The 18,022-nt window shown below is 40.6% G+C and overlaps 1 protein-coding gene across 1 annotated transcript in view; it reads left to right on the top strand.

Moving 5' to 3' along the window:
• The first annotated feature begins 2,834 nt into the window (after positions 1–2,834).
• Positions 2,835–18,022, top strand: part of LOC104950954 (multivesicular body subunit 12B-like) — a 32,852-nt gene continuing 17,664 nt past the window's right edge. The window contains exons 1-6 of the mRNA XM_010777566.1: positions 2,835–2,900; positions 4,676–4,775; positions 10,202–10,297; positions 12,069–12,159; positions 13,180–13,309; positions 13,427–13,537. Of these exons, the coding sequence (XP_010775868.1) occupies positions 4,683–4,775; positions 10,202–10,297; positions 12,069–12,159; positions 13,180–13,309; positions 13,427–13,537 (521 nt within the window). The 5' untranslated portion in view covers positions 2,835–2,900; positions 4,676–4,682. The remainder of the gene's footprint in view (positions 2,901–4,675; positions 4,776–10,201; positions 10,298–12,068; positions 12,160–13,179; positions 13,310–13,426; positions 13,538–18,022) is intronic.

Below are 18,022 nucleotides of genomic sequence, written 5' to 3'. Positions count from 1 at the left end.
CAGAAAATGGAGGAGGGGGATGAGGGTCATATATGAAATGAGACCTGCAGATTTCTACACAGCCCATAATGGGTTCATACGGGTGATGGGGACATTGGGGCACAGTAGATTTCCCAAGTTGAGATAGGGATATTATTACTCTCGGGGTGGCAACACAGAAATCTCCATCTTCGGTCCCCAGACTAGTGTCAGCAAATTACAGAACACAGTGAATGACCTTTACGCACAAAAAGAAAACCTTTGCTGTTTTTTTTATCATTTGGGTGCAAAGTCGTCACTAAGGTATCATTTTGGTCCAGGGGCTCTTCTGTCATCCACTGATTACCACTCACAACTACAACATTGTTACCAGAATAGGTGTGCGATATTTTGTATGTGATCTGATGATCCAGTGTTTATGGGGTCGACTTTAACTAAGATGTGTCATAAAGCATACATGAAACAATGCGTGAACAAAGAAATCCCAGTTTTAATGAACCTTTTCCAAATGCCAGCTGCAATGCTATGCATCCTGCACTGTCTGCTCCCCCACAGAAATCTGCCACAGCCATCATTCATCTTTCCCCACAATCCTCAGCGTGCGATGTGCCGCACATTAAAACACTGTAATAGCTGATGGCTTTCACAGTTAGCATGTGTTGCTGATATCTCCAGACTCTCGACGAGTGTTTCATCACCTATTCCATAATTAGACCATTACTTTAGCAGGTGTGCACCTTCTCAGCCGGAGAATGTGTGTGTGGTTTTTTTTCTTTTTACCTTCTTCATCGTTCTTTTTCACTGACACCTGAGATTTAATCTTATCAACTTCAGCATTGCCTCAAATTCTACATAAACTGAGCATGCCTGTTTTAGTAGGTTGTCAACACCTTGAGGTAGAAGCATGTGTTTGTAGAAGCGTGTGTTTGAGGTGGGTGTTAGTGATGAGGGGGGGGGGTGTTACAGTATCCAACAAACTCTACTATCGTGGAAAAAATGTTAATTTCACATTTTATTGGTAGAATCATTTGTATATGATATGGACACACAGTAGGCTAAACATCCATATGCTGCTGTCTTACAATCTGAATATCACTGTTTAGTGGCAGGTGTTGTGTCTTCTTTATAGGTGTTCCGTTAATCATATTCAATAATCCTTGGTTTCAATTATTATCTCGACTTTCTAATTGATGGACAGTGCTTTACAAGGCTAAAGAAACTTGTAAAGCTGTAAGACATCTTAAATCTGAATATAACATAAGAAGGCCGTTAAAACAAGCAGTGCCATGTTCGTCTGCTCAGACTCTACAAATTAAAATTAGAAACGAACACTTGTCTAATAACAGCCAGATTTTGCCCTTTTAATTAACATCAACGGTAAGTGTGGAGGTGGTGAAAGTTGCCGGTCATTTGAACATCTCCTCCCTTATTAGAGAAGTGCTACAAAAATGTAAAAAAGGGAAAACTGATCACATCATGTGCAGCCATGTTAGCCCATAAATACATTTCACAGTGTGTGGCCCCAATGAAGACGCCTGCTGGCATATGGCACCATGTCACAAAAGAGAGCAACAAGTCTTTGATTAGAATAAATTAGGATAATACTTGCACAATGAAATAATTTATTTGATTGGTTTGATAGAGGTAGAAATAATAACTCGCCGATGGGAAAGCATCTGTCGCCCCATGGTGTTTTGGACGGTGTACAAAGAGGCTTTCATGTTTTTTGCTCGGGGAGATGGACATCCTAATGTTACAGCTAAGCTAATACATTGCTCTTTATCTTACTTTTATCTGATTACAGTAATGACATGTGATGATTAGAGATACAACCAACTGTCAGAGGCGTGACCCGTAGATACATCCATGTAATGATAGTCATTCAGTGAAGAACAACCTTAATTTAGTTACCATAGCCAAATTGGATCTCAAAAGTTATTGCAAAGAAATACACCCACGAGTCAATATGGTATTGTGGGCCCGGGCCTTTTTTTCTGGGTGTGTGCATAATTCACACTGACAAAGTAAATTGTCACATTAAGCATTCATATAGCTTTCCGATGGTGCTTTCATAAGATGTACTCTTCTGTTGTATTAGACGTCAAGTATCCGGTGCTGCTGTGCTGCACTCATTGAGCAGCATGTTGGGATTTTTTATCAGCAACATATTCAAGCTATAAGTGTAAATATTACAATTATATTCAAAAAGCGACTACAGTGATGATACCAAAAAGCATGGCATTTTGCAACAATACAGACACATACAAGTAAAAAAGTACTAATAAATTAGTAGTTTAAAACATACTAAGTCCTGAGTTCAAATGTTAAAAGTTAGTATTATAAAATGAATACTCAAGAATCAAAAGTGCAGTTAAAGTACTAATTCTGCAGAATGGCCCTTATAAATGTGTTTTATTATTATAATATTAATTTCTTCTTTTTTAATCATATTAAATCATATTATATCGTACAAATAAATATACCTTTTTCAATGATGTAAATCATCAAAATGGAGCAAATAGATAGTACTGAGAACATGTGTAGTACATAGACTATCCAACAGGTACCATTTGTCAAATAAAAGAAGTGGAGTAAAATTACAATATTTCCCTCTGAAATGTGTGGAGTAGTACAACCTAGCAGAAACATGGAAATACTCAAGTAAAGTTGAAGAAACCCAGAACTATACTTAATTGCAGCAATTGAGCAACTTTTATTAATTACATGCAACCACTGGTAAGGGTCCACTGTAATAAGTCAACTAAGTACATGGATTTGTCTTTCTTTGGCCACAGAAGGTGATTTAACCTATGGTTAATCATTTATTATCAGTAGTACCGGATGTGTTTACTTCCTGTACATTAGCGCGGGGTGAAGAGGTCCAAAGTTGAAAAGTTAACAGCAGGACACGTTTCAATCAGGTAAACAAATGCCAAATGATTCGTATTTTGGGTTTTGGATTATCTTTTCAACAGCTCAGACAGTTTCTAGAGGTCTTACGTTGATTATTTATTTACTCAAACAAACATTTGTATGAGCGATAATCATAGACTGGCGATAATACACAGTTGCACAGTTACCCATGTGGACCTCCGTGAAACATGTATAACAGCCATATACAGTAATGTCATTTCACTACCGAAGAGGTTTTACATTTCTGACCACTTTTACAAAGCTTTGCTAACATTTGATGATGTTTGAAATAAAACACGAAGGTAAGCCTTACCATTTCAAGCTAGCGTCCGGAGATCTCTACGTTAGTTACCAAGCAGCAAATGAGAGACGTGCTGCTTATTATTGCATTTGCATTAGCTAAGGAGAACAGAGTAACAATGTGGACAAACATTCAGTTTAAAATCTGTACATTTGCATACCACTCCTGTTTGACAGCACATTATTATATGCATATTTGTATTAATAGTTAAAGATGTAATAATCACAGTACATTTTGAGTTATGCTCATAGCATGTGTATATTAGCCAAAGTAGATGTTAGCTAGCTACCTAGTAAACAGATATGGTGCCTAAGTGTAGCTCACATACTCATAAATGACATGATCACTGCTTAACTTTCACCAACTTGCATTTATATCTTCTCAACACGGTGGCAAGGTTAAGGTGTAGGTTGTTAAACATATATGTTGTTCTCTAGGCTTAGATGCCTGTACTATCTCTCATACATGTTTAGATAAAGTGTATGCTGTAGTCCTCCTTTACCCGGAGTGAAGTATAACAGATATACCATCAATGTTTGTACTGTAAACCATGTAGGAAACACAGTTTGACTTGGGAGCTGGAAATAAGTTTGGATGGATTGTTATTTGGTCTGCCTGGATGAGCCTTGATGTTGTGCTGGAAAACAAAGCTCATTTTGAACAAATTAATGTTACAAAGAGATCCTTCTTTCTATTAGCTAATTTGCTATCCTGTTTCATTTGAATAAGTACGGCTATCTAGCATTTGTTAAAGAGACAGCTGTTTCTGGAGTAAATCCCCTAATTTGATCAGCTTAATTGCAATAGATTTCGTAAACATCAAGATTGAATGCAGCAACTTTGTCAGTTAGTACAAGAATGCTTTAAACCTAATCTAATAAAATTGCATAAGGGAACCATTGCAAAGCCACTTACCCTGTAAAAGGCTTGCATACCCATTAGGGTATGCAAGGGAAAAATTCCCTTGGACAGGAATAGATAGCAATTGATTGGGACTTCCTTGAAAATATGTGATCGCTCCCCCTAATTTGTGATTTGGTGAAGCCATTGGGTGGTCTCCAAATGCAGCTTTTGTCATTGGTCTCACTTGTCATTTGATCCCGGATTAAGGGGCCACTTTTTCTTCTAGATCCTAATAAGCCTCATCAAGAAGTCAATAATGTGGTCATTTTAGCCAAGAAAAACCTTGTCTGTTCTCCTTTTAATGACCCTGAAGGGTGCATCCTAATTGTGTTTCACTATCTGCATTTTGCATATTTATTTAAAACCTTTTTACATTGAAAAAATACTCCCTGTACTGTATGTCACAAAGTGCAGTTTTTTATGTTTTATTCTACCAAATTCCTTTTGAATATTTATGAAATTAATTATGTATCTATATTTTTTTCCAAAAGGAAAAAACTATGGATCATTCTAATGTGTTTTTTCTGGTTACGGTAAATGCAAAACATGTGATAAGGCTCTTGTGTTTGCTTAACACAGCTTTGACATGTCTGAAGTGAGCAACCAGCTGCCCAAAGACCCCATATCTGCAGTTGGAGTAATCACTTCCCTCAGTAAGGCCCCTGAAGGCTACTATGTTGTGAGTATTCAGTTTTATTTGTGTGGAAGTGTGTAGTTTGATTTAATATGCTTGGATTAGGCCAATAAAGTTGTTTGCATCTCCTATTCTGTAAAAGCCAAAGGTAAAATAAAATATCTGAGCTGTATATATTATATTTATCGCCTTTTTTGCCATGGATCTCTGCTGTTTGTTGTACATGTCATTGTTGTAGCTTATTGTATTGTAACTAAGCATATCTCAGATCCAGGGTGTTGGCAGCCTTCCAAGGTGTCTTTTTGTTAGAGCTGTTAGATGACTTATTCATAAAGTTTACTTTGATGATTAGGAAGATTCCCTTCCTGACATTGTTGCTGGTTGCCACCAGAATTACAGACACACCAGAGGCAAATATGTAATCATGGTTGGTTAATGCCAAGAAGAGTCATCTAAGTTTACCCCCATTTTTCAATTTTAACCAAGTGCAATGTGTAAGGATGTAGTGCAGGATCAGCTGCTTTATTCAAACCTTTCTTGTTTGTGAAAAAGTGAGTGAGGGGTTACAATTAGAAGTTAAACAAAGCACAAAACAACCTCAAGGGCAGATCCTTCTTTCTCTCTCTTGCTTCCTGTTCAGACTTCTTCTTCTAGCTTTCACTCCTCGCCCCAAACCCCCCCTCTTCCCCCAGTTTTTATCTCTTCCTGCTCCACCCTACACACCCAGCTTGTTCTAATCTCTGGCAGATGATGGTGGGTTGGCATCAGAAGGGAGCCACTGGCAGGGAAGCCGCGTACGCACCACACGGTAGTGACAAACGGAGATAAACCCCATCAGACTTCCTCCGCCGCTGCTCCAGTGCGCCAATACATTTCAGCTGATGTGCAAATACTGTGCATGCTCTGCAGGGCTAAAAGCTAGTCAGTGGCTGTTAATGACACTGGTTTATCTCGGGATTAGATGCTCAGCAAATGTTATTACTTTTTTTTTTGTTAACCCAGGATACACTAGCGGTTTGAAATTTGGAAATAATGTGTACTCAAGATAATGAATTTGAGACATGTTACAAGTGAAGGCAATCAAATGCAAAGAATGAAAGGCCTCATTTGTGTCAGCTTGCGTCACTTCATACATCAACTTCATTAGGTCGTTTGAATCATTTGGATTATGAAAACAACCTGCTACAAAAACATAGACGATTAGTGCAAAGCTTACACAGGTGTACATATATCTGATGAACCCAAAGCACTGCGAAAAATACCAATACGGTTGTTGGCTGAAATAGATAGAACATTTTTAGATGCATGGCAGCATTTAAACATTAAAGCTTTTTTTTGCATTTCTTTTTAACAATGCTTGTGGTGTGGCTTTAAGGATGTTACATTTAGTTATGTCCAGGACAGCCAGTTATACCTCGGGTGGAGATGATATAGTGATAATTCGTTTTTCAAGTCAAATCAATTGTGTTTCTATAGCCAAATTACCCAGATTTGGCTTGAAAGTCTTTACGATCTGTTGACAATATGATACTCTGTTTTTGGACTTGTGATTCGGATATACGGAAAAAATCCCCCTCAAAAATAACAAACATCGGATGGTTTGCAATGACAATTGATACAAATATGCTTTGGGCCCAGAAGATGAATCTTATGTGTGAATACCTTCAGCTGCAGGCTAGTTTTTGTAAGTCCTAGACTAGCAAAGGTTCGCTAGATAGCTTAAAGCCTGTACTTGATACTATCGCATATTGTCATATATTTCTGTCTGTTTGAGATTTCCTTTTACAAATTATAATCAAACAAAAGAACATATCCTTTAATGTTATAAAACATCTTAGTCTTATCCAGGAATGAAAAGTCAAGTACACGTTAACCTCCAAGAAAATAACTCGCAGACTCTGAAGCACTATTTTAAATGCATTTGTCCCATCTTCAAGAACATCTTTTGAACATCACTATGTGGTCTTTCATCTGCAGGCTCCAGATACAAACAAAAATATCATCAGTCGGCATCAGTGTGCTAATGTAGCGCTGAGCAGGGGAAGTCTCAGGATATTAAGCTCTATTGATTTTTTTTCTGCCCCGCTTTCTCACTAGACTTCTTTTAGAAATCTGCCTTAATACTGACTGCTTACCATACTTACCATACTTTTTATACAGCAGATCAAAGGGCTGATTAACTCTTTTGCTCTTACTTGAGCAGGTTGTTCCAACACAAGAGAGCACAGGCCCAGATCAAACACTGCTCCACTGGGATCAGGAGCTGTGCTGAAGCACCAGCAGCCACCCAACATCAAACACCATGAGTAGACTCACGCACTCTCACTCTCTGTGCTAGAGGGTTGCCAAGGGGATGTGTGTGTGTGTTTCAGATTCACCTGAGAGTTTGACATGTTACCCTCAAAAAGTCATTTAATTACGGTTCATTTAAAGAAGCCTAGTACTAGCTGATGATTAGCTTGAAGGCCCAGGCATACAAACCCAGTAGCTGCTTGTCTGTTTTTGAGTGAGAATATTTACTTTAAAAGGTATAGTTTCACATAAGCTCATTCGCTTTCTTGCCAAGAGTTAGGAAAATAGATTCTACTCTCAAGTCTTTACTTCTTGACCAAAGCTAGGGCAAACCTGCTCTAAGATTATCATGATGAGTGGAAGGAGGGAAAAACAGCTTGTGTAGACCTAACTCAAAACATTGAGTTGTTTTATTCATACACAAAGTGCACAGAAGTGCTAGGCAAACAGGCAAACAATAACAATGTCCAAGTCCCACAAAGTGATAATAAGTGAGCTTTAGAGATACACAAATGTATCTCTCTGCGTCCAGTGTTTAGCTAAGCTAAGCTAATAAACCCTCGACTTTAGCGTTAGCTTCTTACCTAAAGCACATCTACATCTCAGAGATTAAGCACTTTTCTGAAAACCTCCAAACTATAACTGAAGGTCAAGGAACTTTATTTCCACAGTAACTGCTGCAGTAGTTCTTTAATATATATAGTCAGTTTATTTATTCCCAGTTTAGAGAAATTATTAGATTACATTACATTGCATTTAGCTGACGCTTTTATCCAAAGCGACTTACAATAAGTACATTCGACCAGGAAGATACAACCTTGAAGAAAACAGAATCATATAAGTACATCAGGTTTCATAGAGCCAAACATTTCAAGTGCTACTCAACTGGCTTTAGATAAGCCAGTCCTTTATTAGTATATAAGTGCTTTGTTAGTAATTCAATCGCTCGAAGTGGAGTCAAAAGAGATGAGTTTTCAGTCTGCGCCGGAAGATGTGTAGGCTTTCTGCTGTCCTGATGTCAATGGGGAGCTCTTTCCACCATTTTGGAGCCAGGATAGCAAACCTACGTGTTTTTGCTGATGGGAACTTGGGTCCCCCTCGCAGTGCGGGTGCAGCGAGCTGTTTGGCCGATGCAGAGCGGAGTGCACGTGCTGGGGTGTATGGTTTAACCATGTCCTGGATGTAGGAAGGGCCAGATCCATTCACAGCATGGTACGCAAGTACCAGTGTCTTGAAGTGGATTCTAGCAGTTACCGGAAGCCAGTGAAGGGAGCGGAGGAGCGGCGTGGTGTGGGAGAATTTAGGAAGGTTGAAGACCAGACGAGCCGCTGCATTCTGGATGAGCTGCAGAGGTTATGGACTGTTATCCATAACAGTTTCCTCTCTTCAGTTTTCTGTTCTCTTTGAAAGAACTAGCATATTTCCCTCTACCTCTCTTATGTCTTCCCCACCTGCTTTCACTCCCCAGAGGTTTCTGATTGTATGCCTTTTCTATATTTTTATTCACAGCTGTGCCTCTCAGTGCATCGTAGTAACTTGCCGGCGGTGTCTGTCTCCAGAGATCCTTCATAGGATTCTTCAGCAGCCCCTAAAGACTTGTTTCATAGGTGGGCTTTTAGATCACTGCCAGCTTTATATTTGAGTAAGTGGCAGATCAATCTGTCATTGCATTTTAAATCAAATAAAACAAACGTTTTTCAATATGAGAGCCGTGACGTTTCTTATCATACGTGTGGCATTCTTCTCATTGTAGTCTGTTTAATGATAGAGCCATACAGTGCCAGGTGCATTTATTAAAGGAGCCATAGGAACTTTACACATGCCTTTTTTTTCCCGTGCCGTGGCTCAGCAGTTGCCATTTCACATTCAACGTGCGTCGCATCCTTGCTGCCGGCGGCTGTGGCAGGATGATGCCTGAGGTGCCTCCGAGGAGGACCGTGCCCTCGTTACTCCTCAACTTGACTTTGGGTTTCACAAAGCGAGCCCTTTGTTTACGCTGACAGGATGCGCTGGCTACTGACCTGGAAAAAGTGGCCAAGACGGCTTGTCTTGTAAAGAAAAGAGGGAGGCTGGTGATGTATAGGCTCCTTCTGGGACCTTTCTTGGAACTGCTGTTGGAGACGCCCCGCAATCCCTCTCTCCCCTCATCTTCTGCTCTTTCTCTCTGTCTCATCCCACTATCCATCTCTGTTCCCCACTCTAGTCTCCGCTCTCGTCCCAGCTAGTCACTGGTGGGTTTTCATGAATCTCCCCGTGCCACGTTTCCCCCCACCCAGTCACCAGGGTCATCCATCATTATTGTCAGGGGGGGTAATGTGTGTGGGTGGGTGCAGAGATCTATGACTTCTTCATTTGAATGAACCTCATTAGATTGACTCTTCTTTGTAAAGGATCCCTTTAGAAAATAACCCTGGCAGTTATCTAGGCGATTCTCACATGATAGCCAATGGAACATGACGCTTCAGCCCAGCATATTTGCCCGAACGATGGAAGAGGTTATGTTTTGCTTTATCATTCTGCCCTGCATACCTACATTTACATAGCAATGTGCTGTTGGACCTTGAGCTTGAATTGTGGTGCCTACATGCTGTCAACATGATGCAATCCTTTTCTTTTCACTGACTCCACTGAGCATTTACATCCATAAATGAGTCCATTGTACAAGGCTGAACAGTTTAGGGTTTTTACTTATTAGTCATACACATGCAATGGCTTTAAATGCTCTGTAAGGTTTTCTTAGAAGACTTTTCTCATTAAATGATAGAAAGAATCCACACAGGGAGTAGAGCAACACAACTATTTAAGGTGCAGTGTTCTTAGTTTACCTCTGTGTTGCTTAAGGTTGGCTTTAAAACAAATACATTCATAATAATCCGGCTGTTTCCCACAAAAGAACATTGAAGTTTGGTTTCCTTATTAGAGCAGATCCTTCTCCGGGTATCTTTAATCAGCCTGGTCCCGAGGGATGATATTTTTAGCCGTCTTTTTGGAGGCTAAGACTTCTTTACCCACGCAGAGCACTAATGAGATGGGGCGCTAGTGTAGGCAAGCGTTAATTAAGGCTAGTATGCAAGGGAAGAGGCAAAAGCAACACGCTCATGGCATACATACATTAACTTTATCCCACCTCCTGCATGTTTTCTTCTCTCCTTGTTTTTGTTCCTTTTTTTTTCACGTAGGTTGCACAAACAACAGATGGCTCTGACGCTGACCTGTGGAAGGACGGCTTATTCAAATCCAAGGTCACTCGCTACCTTTGTTTCACCAGAAAGACTGTAAGTGTAAATATAAACTTCTCCCTTTCGCTGTGCATTCAGCACCAACACATCGTCTGCAGCAGCTTTTCTGTTTGCCAGCAGTTATCAGCCCTGCTTTCTACCGCCTGAATATCTAAATAGACTTTGCACTTTGATCAGTGAAAGTCCCCTTTTTAAAAAGGCCAGCGTTGGCAGTGCAGTTTTAAACTTTTAAATATATTGGATTTGCATGCATATTCCAGATGAATAATATCTCTGAGATATTTTTCATGTTGTGTGTCCTCCTGAGGGTATTATTTATGTTTATTCATGAAATAACAATGAGCTGTTTTTTTTTTAACTATTCCAATTTATTCTATCAACATTGTCCCTGTAGAGAAAATGCTAACCACCAATCAGCGATTCCTGAAAGCTGAGGCACATATAATTGTGATTATAAAAACACTCTTTATTTACGTAAGACATTCCTCCACAAAAAGCACTTATAGCAGTGCTTTATATAGAGAGCATCCTTTACTTCTCTGTGTCTGATTTGATCTTTGAATGTTACTCATAATACTGTTGGGTCAATTGTGTTGGACAGCTGATGTGTTGTTGCCTGGCTGTCAGCTGCTCCTTACCATAAATACACCTTCCTGTCTCGCTCATACAGCTTACTATTGGCTGTCTATTATTTTCCATGGGCTGCAGGAAGATAATGGCGACGGTGTAAACAAAAACCTGCATTTTTGTGATCATTTTGCATCAGCTCAATTTTAGGACTTAATCAAGTCTTTTTTTTCCTTATAGGATGTCCTCTAAATGCCAGGTATCTTGGCAGCGGCTGCCTCGTCCCTGAGTTCAATCTGGTCTTCAGTTTAGTATACAGCATACAAATAGCCTTCCCCTAGTTCCTGTGTATTATCTTAAAATGTGTGTCCACATTGTTTTAGGGACTTTGACACAAATAAAACATGACAGAGCCATCAACAAAGGCTATTTTGCCTGCCACTCACTGGAGCTCCCACTGTAATTGTCTATGACAAAAACAGATTCTGTAAAATTAGCCCCTGAATTATGGGGGGGGGGGGGGAGGAAGTAAATAGTTTGTGATTTATCATACTCTAGGTTGGAGGTGGAAATCCTCTTTTGTCAGGCCCTGATGGAAGAAATCTCTCCAGTAAAAGAGGAAAACACAAGAAAACAAAAGCTTCCATGCATAGTAATAACATTCATCCATATTCCTCCTTAAGTCAGTATAAAAACTATGAATACAAAATGTCTAATGGTAATGACTGTCGGGCAACAGTAGCAGTGAAATCCAGCCTTTTCGGACGCATCAAGTCACGCCTGGCTCGCCCCACTCTCTACTGCCGCTGTGTATTATTGCAATTTATTATGGCAAAAAATGAAAATGTAATGGGAGGCAGGGAAGAGTCATGCTTGAAAATGTCAACTACACAGTCCCTGATTGTTTTTAACCAGTCCCATTCTGTTGATTAGACTGCCTCCTCTGTCTCCCATCATCCCACTGCTTCTCGCCAAAAGGTTGAGAATGATTGCAAGTTCAAAGATGCATTCTCTCATTGCTAAAAAAAAATAGCTATTAGAGAGTAATTACTTCAGCTATTTTGTCAACCCTTCTCTTTAGAGACTTCTCGAGCTTTTAGTAAATCATTGACTCTATTATCTCTACATTTTCTCCCCCCCAAAAAAATGACTAACCTTTTCTTCTTCAAGCTCTCTGTCCTTTTAAGAGTTGGATTTGCATACATGACTTTAAATGTCCTGCCTGCGCTCTGTGTTTTAGGGGGCTGACGTTGTTGTGGACATGAAGCTGATTGACATTAAGGACGCGTTGCCAGAGGGCTTCACACCTGTGGAAGAAACATTGGACACAAGTAAGTAAACAGTCAATACCGGCCGCAGACCCGCTCCCCTCCTCTTGTTTTTTTCACTCTCCGACCAGCTTATGCGGAGGTCCTCGGGGGCAGCTTTGCCTGAGATAGTGAATGTTTTATGGGTGCAGGTTAGCTTAATTTATGGCAGACTGTGGGAATAAAATAAACATTTTGCCCTGGAGGTACAAGAGAAGAGAATCATGAGTCATTGTTTATCTCAGCTGGAGCTGTGCTTTTCTTTATGAGGAGCTTATTTATTTATGTATTTATTTGGGGAAAGGACGAGTGGATGGGGGTTATCTAATATTAATGAAATGCATTCCCCAATGCTTTAGTGCTTTTTGAGTGCTATGTATTTCCCCCTCACTATCCATGCCTTGGAAATGTAATAATATTTTGGTGTGGGGAGTGAGGACAGCTTGTTTATTATTTTTATTATCATTGCATTTACACTGCACTTTCTATTGTTGCAGGGGAAATAAATGAGCCAGGCACGGATGCAATATAGGAAAGCATGGCAATGTTTTTTTTTTTTTTTTTTGCCAGAATGAAGAAAAGAGATTATGTTTTGTTTGGCTGCGGTGTAATTTAATGTTTTATTACTTTATGTGAATCCATGTTTAATGTATACATGTGACATTATGTATGAGGTTCTATCTAGAATATCCTGTTTAAATCCCTGTTGTGCACTAAAGCTGATGGAGGATTCACTTGCCTCTGTCATCTTACCTACTAAAATGATACAAATTATAATAACACATGTGGATATTGTGGCTTTCTGCTGTCCAGTTATTTCCCTTTAAGCACAGCAAGTCACCCAGGAGCTGATATTAGCTCATCTCTTATTCTAAGACTGATAATGACTAAATAGCAAAGCACAAGTGGGGGATGTGAATATATCTATACTTCTCCTTAAGGTTAAAAATGTGGACAGATTTCTTTCTTTTAGCATGAAACTAATACATGATTACGCAACCGGCAATTCCTGTCTGACACCCTCATGTGTACCTGACTCATCAGAGGAAACTGCCATGAGGAAGAGGAGGCTCTGCGTGAAAATCATCCCTCGTTCGGCTGCTGTGACGGCTGTGTGTGACATCCAGATCGTTGCCAAGTCCAAGTACCATCTTGTTAACTACACCAGTATAGGGTGAGCTGTTTGGCACTGGATATAAATACATTCATGATGTTTTGTATCTTCTTGAAGGATTACCAGCTGTTTCAAAGTCAAACACTATCAGCATGTCTCTTCTTCATCTTTACACAGTGAGATCAACAGTATGTTGATGTGGTGCCGAATGGGTGACGCTCCTCAGCATCAGTCGTCCCAGGAAACGTCCAGTGAAGTTGACAGTGCCGCTCCAGCCAACACAGTAAGGTAACATCAGGCCACTTCATTCTGCAGTGCCTCTTGAAGTTCAACTTTCCTCCTGCGTTCCTCTCTTTTTTATTTCACGCCCGGTGTTGTTACGCTTCTGTACCACGTGTACGACAATGGAGACACAAGTCATTGATCACTGCCGGGCAATCTGCCGTAAAAAGGTTGTGGCTGGACAACGAGGTAGCGAGGGTGAACAGGAGAGACAGGCAAACTAGACAGGAACCCCTGAACAAGAACAAGAGTTCAATGAGGGCTAAACTCCTGCTATTTGCGGGTCGTCCCGGGAGGCGGAGGCAGGTCGCTCCTCTGACTGCGGTGACAGGAGCGTTGCTGTGTGCAGAGAGGAGGAGATGTAGCCCGGAGAGCGAGCGACAGCTGCGGAGGAAGGGAGGAGAGCTCCAAGATCTCCGCCATGCTGGAGCGCGTGCGTCCCCTTCCCCTGCTTATGCTGCTCAGGCTTCCTCCGCCTCAGGCCTCACAGTGAACGCAGCAACCTCTTTGTACTGTGTCCAGATCAAACAGCTCAATTATTCATCGCACTGAAGAGCTGGGGATTTCCACAGCAAATTGTAAATAAACAATCGAGACTCCTTCGGCGTGGCGGCGCTGCGGAGAGCGGGGCTTTGGCACGGGGCGCTGATGGGTTTGCCAGCTTGAAGTGCGATGCTTTGCCATCCTGTGCTGGGCTGAGTAAAAGCCACTTAAAAGCCACAACAGGCCGGAGCGGTGCTTGCCAGCAGGCGTATTCAACACAGAGCTTCTGTTCACACGGCCACCCAGCGGGATGAGATCATTCAAATGGACAGCCGTGAATTCGGAACCAAAAGTTCAAACCGAGCAGAGTTGTGTGAATCGTCCACATTTGGGAAATTGATGGTCAATAATCTTTGATGTGTCGAAGCGATGGTGAGCGCTCAGGCCCATGTGTACGCCTTAGCGACTCTTACCGGTAAGCCTCCGTTCTTTTGAAGCCCACTTTCAAGTTGGCGAGGCTCAGAGGTTGGAATAAATTGCACCTCGGAGCGACTCGCACCCCCTCCTGATGCCTGCTGAGATCACAGGCGGCTGTTTTTGTATTAACATTAAAATTCATTCCACAACCAGAGAGTCTTCTTTTGAGAGTATTTCCATCACATAAGGACGGGACTGTGGGCAATTTAGACAGCGGCAGTTCTTTGACTATTTATCTGGCATCCTCTCTGTGTAGTTACATGCACTTTAGACAACCATACACACAGATATAAATATTTCTGTAGTTTCTTTGAAGTCACAGATTAGTTTGACACAGTGATTTATAAGCATCTCCGTAACACTCCCTGATTGCTCAAGTAAGTACAGTCGTGTAACTGTGTGTAGTATCACGCCACTATACTTTATTCATATTCAGCAAGAGAAGATCCTCTCCTCCATACCTCCTTCAGGCTATCTATAACAACTTTATGGCCTTTGGAGAATAGCACCTCTTAAATTTAACTGCTCTTTACAGTCAGTGGAAAATATGTTTTAAATACAGTCAATAATGTGTAAGTTTTTAATGACCCTTATAATTTTGAAAGCTGCAGTGATCCCTCTCCAATGTTTCTCCGCCTCAGGCAGCGAGAGCTTGTTAGAGTTGTGTACAAACGTTCACCGCAAATCAGCTTTTTTCAGGAGTGCAGAGCTGCAGAACACAGCACACTGCAGGCTGTTGCATCAGTATGGGATGCACGGAGTCATTGCATCAAGGCTAAGGTGTTGTATTTGAATTGTTTTTGTATTGTTTTGTCAGCTGGAAACAGGATTCCTGCAGCTCTTGGAAAGTTTAAAAAAAAATATGAACTTTTTTCCCAAGGGATTTGATTTACGAAAGTCAGAAATTAATTCTTGTTTTGTATCACCTATAAAGTAATAAGTAGGATTGTGGCAACAACCTAAAGCAACTATTACCACTACAGCTAGCTACAGAACTTAAGAAGTTCTAATGTTGATTTTAACAAACATTTAAATGTACTTAAAGAACTATGCCTGCAACTAATAATCAATTTCCCTTTAGATTATTTCTATTATTTGTAAAGACACAGCTCAAGGTGATATCAATTTGCCTTTTTGATCCATCTAACAATCAAATACTTAAAGGATACATCAGATCATTTTATAACCAGCAATGTTATGAATGTTTTTTTTATAGAGACGAAAGTGAAAATTGAAAACTGATTGATTGACTAATTGATTAATTATTTTTAATTGGCTATCCATCCGTCCATTCATCTATCCATGGCCAGCGTTTTTTGCTTGATCCCATTAATTGAATTGATTCAATCATAAAGTGATTACTATTATATACTGCTGGGAAGTACTAAAAAAAGAATATTGATATAATAATAAAGAATTCTTGACCCTATCAGCCCCACTGGTTTTCCATCATACTTTTATGCTTTGGCTGGTATCAATGTGAAAAGGGTTATAGACCTAATGCTGTGGACCTTTCTAATTCTAATTGGTAGACCCTGCAACCTTGCAAAAAGAATCGGAGGAATTAAAAAAGGAATTGTTTTATCAAGTAGGATCGAGGATAAAAGCTAAACTTACAACACTTATTTCTTATTGGCTCTGGCTGTCTCACCATATTGAACCACTAAAGCTGGTACAGGCCTGTTATACAAGCTGCTGCTGCATTTGAACCTCGTGTGTTTAATGTCCCTTTATCAAGTTTGTCTAAAGCGCCTCACCCAGCCAGTGCGTTCTGTTTTGATTCATAGCTGCAGCTTGATGTCAACCACTTTGGCTTGTTCTCTGTCAAGACGGAGCGTATCAGCCGACTTTATAATGTGGGAAACCTGCGCCATCCGGTCAGCCTTTTAATGTGTCCAGTAAAGTATCCCCCTCCTTCCTTCTCCTGGCCGACGCTGCCATTTGTTCTCCTGATAAAACTGTCATTGCTGAGGCTGATATCTGACCTCTACAGTGACTGCTAGCATAAATTAGCCTCGTCCTAATATTGCAATTCCTTTCGCTTCACTCAGAATCAAGGTTTTTGACATTTCTCTTAGAATAATAGGCTATTGTACACACGGACACTTTTTAAATCAAACTGTACAGCGATAAAAATGTCAAGGCTGAGTATCTCTTTTTTTTATCATTTCATACTAGAGTTGGCTTTTCCTTGAAGCCTAGAGAGTCATCAGTGTCAGAATTGGCATGCATATCAATATGTTTCAGATAGCGCTGTCTTTTACCTGTGACACTCTGCAGGAGTATTGTATCAGCTTTCATTGCTTGCTGGTTAACCAAGACTTCCCGCCGCACGCGACTGTTGCCGAGACAGAGACACCGCGACTGTCAGTGTGCGCCTGACACATCTCAGAAGTGTTGAAGAACAATCACTCCCCCTTCAATCTTACTCATTACTTTCTTGTGTTTGGAAAAAGTTGCCGAAAAAGTAGCGTGGATCAAGCAAACGGACGTGGCGCGGTGCCAAGAAGGATCGAATGATCAGCTGAGATCTGATGGGCGATGTGCGGTGATTTGCCACCAAATTCAGAGAGATCCTCTTTTCAACACCTGACACAGAGCTTAAAGGAGGATAATGATGGGTGAGAAAGCAGCTCCCACAAAGCAGCACTGTTGGCACATAGAGGAAGGTGTGGAGATGTTGTCACGGGAAACGCTGGATGTGTGTCAAAACAAGAGCTCTCAGCTTTCTGTATCGCTGCGCTGATATTACTCTCATCCTCATCTTACTTCTACGCTGAGTACCGCTCGTCTGTCCCCACCGACTCTCCCACTTTTTTCCCGTAACGGAGATAACTCTTTTCCTTACCCCGCACGGAACAACTTAAAGAACTAAAAAAAATCTGTTGAACTGTAATTGGTGTTGTCAAGTAATCCTTAGTGTCGTGGTTTGCTTCGAAGAGCTAATATGATTTTAACTGCGGCAGATTTCATGGGAACATAAGACTCTTGATCTGCTTCGTAATTGTGTAAATCTTTCAGGCCGTGTTCCCAGTTTTACTCTAATTTGATGAGGAACTACTCTATAATTGAATATTCAAATTAGGAATATGTGTCAATATGGCTCTCCTTGCCTGAAATGAGGATTAATTGTTGTCAAAACTCCAGTGGCTGACATAATAGGAGCGCCGACACTGCTGTTGATTAGCAAATGCACTTGCCATGTTTTTGTTTTAAGAATTAGATGTCTAATTGATTTGCCATATGTTACCCTCTCCAATGCACCTAAAATTGTATTTAGAAATCACCAATTTGGATTGAGACAGTTTTGTGTTTCAAACAGATGGGAAAAGAAACCCTAGAGGTTGCCTGTAGAAAAATTATTTCATGAGCACAATTCCCTGGTTTTACATCAAGTCTTTGGGGCTTTAAGTACTTTGTGGTTTTCAGATGCATAGATCAATCGGCAGACTTATTCGTTCTCTGTTCTCTTTGTTTATTCTGCGTACTAATTGAACAGAACAGACCAAAAGGACATTTAAACCCCCACAC

This window comes from Notothenia coriiceps, unplaced genomic scaffold, assembly GCF_000735185.1.
Source record: "Notothenia coriiceps isolate Sejong01 unplaced genomic scaffold, NC01 NC01_scaffold00018252, whole genome shotgun sequence".
NCBI classification, from domain to species: domain Eukaryota; kingdom Metazoa; phylum Chordata; class Actinopteri; order Perciformes; family Nototheniidae; genus Notothenia; species Notothenia coriiceps.
This window is presented reverse-complemented; position numbering and strand designations above follow the sequence as displayed.